This window comes from Aythya marila (assembly GCF_965140915.1).
Source record: "Aythya marila genome assembly, chromosome: 2".
NCBI classification, from domain to species: domain Eukaryota; kingdom Metazoa; phylum Chordata; class Aves; order Anseriformes; family Anatidae; genus Aythya; species Aythya marila.
Window position 1 is genome coordinate 9582790 of NC_139043.1, and position 8774 is coordinate 9591563.

General features: G+C 37.1%; 1 protein-coding gene across 1 annotated transcript in view; it reads left to right on the forward strand.

The window, feature by feature from the left end:
- UBE3C (ubiquitin protein ligase E3C) overlaps window positions 1-7486 on the forward strand; it is a 76558-nt gene extending 69072 nt beyond the window's left edge. Inside the window, exons 22-23 of the mRNA XM_082753235.1 lie at window positions 374-504; window positions 5809-7486. Coding sequence (XP_082609361.1) covers window positions 374-504; window positions 5809-5979 — 302 coding nt within the window. The 3' untranslated portion in view covers window positions 5980-7486. The remainder of the gene's footprint in view (window positions 1-373; window positions 505-5808) is intronic.
- Window positions 7487-8774: the final 1288 nt, after the last annotated feature.

Here is an 8774-nt window from a genome sequence, read left to right on the forward strand (position 1 = left end):
TTCAAGGTAAGGTAGGTAGGTTGATGCATTAAATAACATCCTGAATCTTGCAGATTTTGAAAATTACTTTAGTTAAAGACAGGAACCCAAACTTACTAGTGAAATGCTAAACTAAAAAAAATTAATAAAAAATAAGTAGATTTCAGTGAAGGAAACTGCAGTTAAGAAGCTGAGAGACATAATAGCCATGGGTATACAACAAATGAGAAACTCAAAGTGATCAAAGAGATCTGTAAATGAGAGGGGTTAGCAATATAAACCTTTTGGCGTCAATATTTTCCCCAAGCTTTCAAAATTGTATGCTAGGTTTTCTGAGGAGTTTATTTCTTGCGTAAAACTGTTCAATCTATAAATGATTTTAATTTTATTACAGGTGGCTACACAGCAGACCATCCTGTAATTAAAATATTTTGGAGAGTTGTAGAAAGCTTCACTGACGAAGAGAAACGCAAACTTCTCAAGTTTGTAACAAGCTGCTCTCGGCCACCTCTGCTGGGGTTTAAGGTATGTCCTGACTTCTTGGCAAGTTTCTGTCTATGTTACAGCTTATGATACAAGCCCCTTTTTTCGGTAGGAATTTAAAATTAGAGAATAATGTAACTTCCTGACTACAGATACAGTTTAAATGCTTGCACTTGGATATAATGAATAAAAATATTTCATTGCATTGTTTTATTGTTTTGTATTCTAACTGTAAAATTTAGTGGGCCTAAAAAAGCAATGGCTAAAGCTCTTACTCTTTGTTGTGGAAGGTCCTTTCTCTCATTTCGTATTCCTGTACAGGAGCAGTATTGCCACCAGTTTCGAGGAACAGGTTGAGTTAAGAATAATGTTGTCAAAATCAGGCAAAAGATGGTTTAGGTTATAAAAAATATTAAATTCAACCACTGAAATTAAGCATTTGAGGCTGGCAATTTATTGTGCATCCTTCTAATTACCATTTACCTCCTTATAAGATCATGGCTCATTACCCTTTGTATTTAAATATTTTTCTGCTATCTTTAGAGTTTTTTGTTTACAGGGAAGCTAAAGTGTAAAGAAAACCTGTCCATTGCTGATAAAACTAAAGAGAGGATGAGGCACAGTAAAGATGTATTTTGAAATTAAAACAAGTAAAGAAAATAAAAGGAAATAAAAAATAAAAGGAAATAAAAGAATAAATTGCTTAGTACCATCACCTTTAGTGCAGTGGTCAACAGTGTATTTACTGTTGTACTATTTAATAAATCTAATTTTAAGCTGGGTTTACTGAGAACATAAATACAGACATTGCTTCACATAATTGTTTCGAAGTAAGGATATGTTGAGCTGTTTTGTTTTGCTGCCGTCTTACAGTTGCTAAATAAAGTTGGAATATATGTACTTAGTAACTTTTCACGTGGTAAGGTACTGTGATATGATACTTAATTAGCAGTGGATAGTGGTAATTGTCTACACTTATTAGGTGAAATAAGTAGATGAACCCATAAGAAACCAATGCAAGTTTTGTATAAGTGCTAAAGCTGTTTTGTAAAATACCACACTTACTCTATTACCCAGTGGTGTGTGTGTATGTTTTCTCAGGGAGACAGATACTAACACTTTATATAGGAACAAGGACTTCAGATGTGCACAATAGTCTGGAAGTGTAAACAATATATTTGGAATATTCCAAACAATGTATTTGGAATGTATTTGGAGTTCATTCTCATTTTTTCTTCTCTTAAAATCAGAATTTTAAAAATACTTGAAAGGCAACTGCCAGAAGATTTTTTCAGATCTGTGAATCAGGCCCTTCCTGTGCTGGAGATGGCACGTGATAAAAGATGTCAGGTGTGAAAAACAAAACACGTATCTGAGATGTTTGTAGTACCTCCATTTTTCTCTTACTGAATTAAACAAAATCCATTCTAGAATTTTCAGACTCTTGATGATTTATCTTTTTTCATCAGCACAGTTTTCCTCTGGAAAACAGACAAGATGTTCCAATATTGAAAATCAATGGTCTCCATTGCAGACACTCTGCTGCTTGAATGATCTGAAATAGATAAAAGCCTCCGTGTGTTATCGTACAGCAGCATGTGGAGCAGTTGCTAGGGGTAACCAAAGAGTACTTGTGGTGGCTTAAACAGCTGGTTTTAGGCTGCAGGGTGATTTCAAAGTGGAGGCGTTTTCAGTGCCACATAGGGCAAGGAGGCAAGGCCCTTTGCCCTTGACTTCCCTCTGTCCCTTTGTGCATTGCACTTGACATTCGTCTCCTTCAGGCCTTTCATTTGTTTTGCTGTGTCTTTACTAGCTGGTACAGGTATGCAGCACCGTCGTGGTGTGATCATTTCAGCCTTGTTTGGGTACAGTCCTGTAACCCGCTGTGCAGTCTCAGCCTCCACTTAATCCCTTCGGCTGCTGCAGTGAGTTCTGCGCAGTGCTGCCAGCACGTGGATAGGCAGTGTGCCAGGCAGCTTCAGCACCTGCACTCTTCAGCTCTTTCATAGCCACCTAGGAGAGGAGTGAGTGCGTTCAGATGGTGATTTGTCAGAAGCAATGCATCTAGGGTATTTGTTGGTTCATTTGTGTGACTGGTTATTTAAAATCCTACAAGTATTTCTCTTCCTTCTGTGAACCTGGAGAGTTTATCACTGCACGGTCTCATTAGCAACGAACAGGATTCTACAGGGCAGTGGGAAGGAAAATTAGAAAACTGAGAGATGGGACCAAGATGGATAGAACAGAGCACAGCAATCATGTAGTGAAGGGAGAACTGGGAAACGGTTGTGTGGGAACAAAGTAAAGACAAGTCTAGAAATGTTGTCACCCTACTTGGAAGGGAGGAGCAGGAGAGGCTCTGAGGTGGCTAGCATGATGTTGGAAGAGATGGAGGAGGAAAAATATTAATGCTGACAGTGACACGTTGAAAACTGGATGTAACAAAAGCGTGGAAAGTTGTAAGTTTGTATGTGGGAGAGGTGACAAACTGGCTTCAAGATATTTGGCTAGGAAAAAATGGAGGTGAAATAGTTATTGCTATAATGCTGAAAAATTGGTAATTTTTTTTTTTTTTTTTTTTTAAGCAACTGTAAAAGGGGCTTGCAAGCATAGCCACATGCAAGTCTTGGTAACAGAAAACAGAGTGAAGAGGCATTACTGCTGCTTTGCTGGGCAGCACTGAGCAGGAGTTAGGTTAATTACTTCCACGGTGCTTGCCACGCAGGTCATCTTGTAATTTGCGTATGTGGATTACCGAAGTATTTTTATTCAAATGGATTTACCTATAAACCAGGGGGTTGCCAGGAAATGGTGGCCAATATTTGACTGAAAAGGAAACAGGTAATTGGTATCATCACGAGCAGTAATCTCTTGGTAGCCTATGACAATGTGATGTTGAGAGCTTTGGAGTTTTGCATGCTGTACTTTGTGGAATCTTCGCCTGTTCTTAAATCTAGTGCATGTTAATTTAAAACAGAATGGAATGGTTCAGTTGGAATTGGCCTTCAGATACCTTCATGTCCAAGTGTCTGGCCTCTTCAGGGCTAACCAAAAGATAAAGCTTAATAAAGATTTATTAAGGCCATTATCCAGGTGCATCTGGATCACTGACAGGCTTGGGGCACCAACCACCTCTCTAGGAAGCCTAGGGACTCTAGGACTCCTTTTCTCCAGACTGGACAGCCCAGAGGAGGGAATGTCTTTGACATTCCTACCTTACAGGTAGCACAGTCTAGCTTTACATCCTTTAAAAATTTGGAACTCTTACTGCCAGTTTCAGACTCAAAATAACATTTGCTAAAGCTAATTAAAGTTTAATAAGTTTAATAAATGTGATTATTACAGAAAAAATCATTAAAGCACGGTTGAAAATTGTTAAGCTCCAATCAGGTCAGGTAATAAATGTATGATACTTTTCACTTCCAAACTATTGCAGCTTCCCGCTGTACGGTATTTAATTATGCAACAACTGGTGCCCTTGGCATGACATTTCAATTCAGAACTTAATTTTTCCATTTTTAAAGCTAAAGTAGAGGAATTCAATTAGCATTTTGAAAGGTACACTAAAAATGCAGCATTTTAGCCATGAAATACTTTTTAAGGCCTCCATTTGAACAATAATTTAACTTAGAATCTCATTGACCTTCTGCCTTTGGAGCTGGGATTTTTTTTTTCCAGTTTCTGAAATCAGAACTGCTTTACCTCAGGCGAGCGTTTGATAAAATGAATACTTCGTTGCCAGCAGAAGCAGTGCTTAGAAGTTATATATATATATATATATATATATATATATATATATATATATATATATATATATATATATTTTTTTTGCTATGGACTTTTCCAGAAAAAAAAACAAATCCCATTTATTGAAACAAAATGTTACATATGAAATTACATACAACAGACAAAAGCCTGTTCCTCAGATCCATGGTTATCGCATCATGAGAATAAGCAGGGTTTGACAAGATTCTGTTATTAGAGTCGTCGTGCACATCTGAATCATCCCAGTGACACCTGAATGGTTTTATAATTATGAAGAAATAGTAGAATTGCTTTAAATACAGGTAGTTCTTTATTAAAAGAACATGAAGTACCTCTTGATTGAGAGTTCTAGACCACCCTAGTGTAAATACTTCCATAATCTAACGCATAAACAGATCTACTGATGTCATTAGTAGTGCTTGCCTTAGAATTTATAAATTTTAGGCTTCTTGAAAGATCAATTTAGACAAATCTGTTTAGGGCAAGAAGAGCCTTTAACTTGAGTCATGGATAGTATCAGACAATTGAATTTAACAAAGAAAATGATAATATACTGTGGTGTGTAGTGAGGTGTGAAGTAAAAGGAAGGCCTGATACTTACCTGCATGAAGAACTTATACATCTGGGGAATGCCAACAAACTAAAGCTCTAGAAGGAAAACACTGAAAGGGCATGTTTGGTCATGGTTTGTTGAGGATTTTTTTTTATTTTTTTTTTTGGATGTCAGAGAAAGGAACTTACGTGGTGATGTAACTTCATCAAATTTCTGCTTACAGTCTGGTCAGTCAGTTATCCTCTTCTCCTCAGAATATCACTCCAACAGGACAAGTAAATGCTCATGTAGTATTCATTCATAAAATTGGAATACTTTTAAATGTCACTAGAAGAACGTTGTAACTGTCACGGCACGTCACTTCATTAGCTAGAGCAAAAATCGGTTTGTTGGGATTTTTGTGTGTACAGAAACAGTCTCTTCCCTGCTGGTGGGGGGCGGTACAATTCTCAGAAGAAATCATGTCATTCCACACTAACAAAAGTTATACGGTGCTCAAACATGACAGAACATCCTCTTCCATTGCTGCTTGTGGTCTTAGTTCCCTGTGTTCAGCATCTACTTCACTGGTACAAAACTTCAGTGTAACAGGAACTCCTCATTCTCCTGTTCCTACAGAAGAAACGGGATCCATGTGCATATGGGAGGCTTTGGAAGAAGAGCCTACAGTTGGGAATCCTTTGTTTCTTTCTCCCAAATACAACTAGGATTTTCTGCATGCTGCAGTTCTACTCTTTGCATTTTGTATTTCACTTTTTTGTAGCATCATATATTTGGAGAATAGAGTGCACAAATAATAACAAATTATTTCTTTTTCCTTAGAACCGCATAAATGGCTTTGTATTTTGCAAGGACTATTTTGATGGGGATGGGATAGAGAGGGAAGTTCTACCTGATTCAAAAGGGCTTTTGGGATCACGAAGAATGAAAGGAAAAGAGGGGAAAAAAAAAAGTCAGCTGTTAGGGGTTAGACTTGGGCCTGTATTTATTTTTTTTTGATGTGCTTTTTTTCCTCTTGTGTTTTTCAGGAGTTATATCCTGCATTTTGCATTCACAATGGAGGATCTGATCTAGACCGGCTACCGACTGCCAGTACCTGCATGAACTTGCTGAAGCTTCCCGAGTTTTACGATGAAAATCTTATGCGAAGCAAGCTCCTCTATGCCATTGAATGTGCTGCTGGATTTGAACTAAGCTGAGTCAAACTGGTGCTTACTTGGATGGTCTGCAGAGGAACGAACCAGTGCCTACTCGATAAGCAGCACCCATACCCAAGCAGTTTTAAGGGAATTCTGTCCGAATTTCTGCAGCTCTTATGTCTTATCAAATGCCCTCAAATAGGTTTCATTTTTAAACACAGTTTGTTAGTTAGCTTTCATTAATATTACATTGACACTGCTTTATGATTCAAAATACTGAATGCTGTTTGCAGTGTGGTTGTTCTGTGTTTATGCAAAGAAGGAGCACGTTGAAGAAACAGTGACATCTCAGTGAAATTAACCAAAGATGAAGCTTTGGCTTTGTGCTGTTCAAGTATAAATAATTTCCCAAACTGGCAATAAAGTTGTGTACCGTGCAGCACATTGGGATGAGACAGGGCTAACATCCTGTAATTAATCTTTCAAATGAAAGCAAAGCAGATGTTTGCAGATAGCCCACAACTGAGAGGATAAAAATGCTCATTACTGGTAACCTATCATCTTGACTTACGTTATAGAATTGTTTACAAACCAGAGTTGTTGCAATTAAGGTATGACTGATTTTGTTCCATACTACCTTCCCTCAAGACGGTAGGCACTGAGATAAATGCTTAGGATATTTTTTGTGCTTTCCAGAGAAATCAGATGCACAGGCTTATTTTATTTTAAGTTCAACCTTTGGCTGCATCATTATCACTTGAACACTGTCGTAAATGGATCTGACTATCCATGTTTTGTCTGCTCCATTTCTGTCTTTTGTGCCTGTACACTTTTTTTTTTTTAATATATCGGACTCCTGTTGCATAGATAGCACATGCAAAAGTCATCACTTTGGAACATGTAACAGCGATTAAAATCATTTGAACCAAAGTTATCAGGCTTTATCTTTTATATTTGAAGCCTGTGGTATTCACATTCCTTTTCCCTATCATTTCTTTCCATCCTAAATGCCATACCTGTGTTGTAGACACTAGTCAAATTCATTATTTTTTTGTGATTAAACAGCTTTTATATCCACCTGCCTGCAGAATTTCTGCTAAGACAAGTAGGTGGGAATATGCTGCTTAATGGAATTGGATGATTGGATATCTGGGGAAAAAAGTGGTTTCGTATGGAAGGAAATAATCCCCTAGTGGTAGGCACATCGCTGGGTATTCATGCACAAACTGCAGTCAATTCAAATATGGGATTATAGTTCAAACTGTAAGGTTCATAACGGCATCCCTCTGAACTTTAGTTTTATATTTTAAATCATCAACATTTACAATCAGATTTGTATTCATCACTTATGCAAAAAAAAAAAAAAAAAGTGCTGTTACTGAAAACTGTTGGATTTCATATTTAAGAAGCAGTAACCAGCAATATCCTTTAAATGTGGGGAAACGGAGTGATTTTAAGATGTTTACTAGTAACCATATAAATGTATAATTTCTTAATTTGGGTAATAAATGAAGTGTTAAAATGCTATTTGTAGTCTTGATGTACAGAAATAAAATGATTGGTTTTCTTTTTGGTTTTGCTTTAGGCTTTTTATTTATGTTAAATATTACATACCCAACCTATTCTTTATCCCCAAATTCTTTTCTTGTATATTTTTCTACATAAATTATGGAACTTGTAAAGAGGTTGAAAATGAGACCAGTAATAGTGGAACTGCCTCCTCTCAATTAGGAAACCTGGACACTTCTCTTAGAAAGCATTATTTATTTTATAACCTAATGGTTTAAATATTTTGAAATTATTTTTCAATTTCATTCTTTGCTATATTGGTAGTGTCGTATTTGTATTTTGTATAATTAAATTAAAATTTATTAAATACTCATATTCAGAGATTGTTCTGGGGTCAAGCCACATATGCATGACTGGTAAGGTATGCTTTCTGCTTTTGTAAAAGGAGACAGTGCACACTATTCCTGTCTGTCACTGTGAATACAAGCTCTAGACAGAGGGTAGGCTGGAGGAAGAGTGGTTTGCAGGTAGCAGTAGTCATCTAATTGCAAGAATCGCACACACAGTGGTAGAAAACTTCATTAGAGAATTTGAGTTCACTGAAAATACTGTTTATTTCTTCAGAAACTGGTACTCGTTGATCTTGTTTTGTATATTCTGTACATTAAGTACAAAATTCTGACACAGGTCAGTGGAGCTGTAGCCTGGAGATTTCATTCTGCATTTAGTCAGTTGGAAATCTGTGCTGCGACGTTCTATCACTTCCAGTATTCAGACTGCAAGAAGAAGAGGGTAGGACTTTCCTTTGGCAACAAGTGTTCTCAGTTCTGCCTGTCAGCTGTTTTTGCATTGTCAGGGTGAAGTATGGGCCCCTGCTTTCCAGTGATTTATTGCTGGATATTTTAATAAGGAGCAAGAGTATGAGAAATAATAGAGGTGTAGATGGTCGTGTCCTGAGGAGCTAAGTGGTCTAAACGATCTCTCATAGCTCTCACAGAGCAGGAATTGTTTATGCGTGGAAACTCATTTTCTGTTTCTTAAAAACAAGAGCAAACTCCTTCCCGGTTGTGATGCTCACAGAGTTTAGGTGGGCAGAGACAGGAAGCACTTTGCGTGCAACTAACCTGAAACATCACTGATCATCAGAATTATGGCAGTACTCAGTATGGTCTTGGAGTTATTTCCTGTGCAAGACAACCCTTCCTTATGGGCAATTTCCATACTTCACTGCTTTGTCCTCCTAGATCAGTACTCTTTGAAAAAAGGCAGCATTTTCTGTTTGCTTTTTCAAAGAAAAGGAAATTTGCAAACTTTTAAAAAACTTTTTGTTGTCAAGGTTTATATTT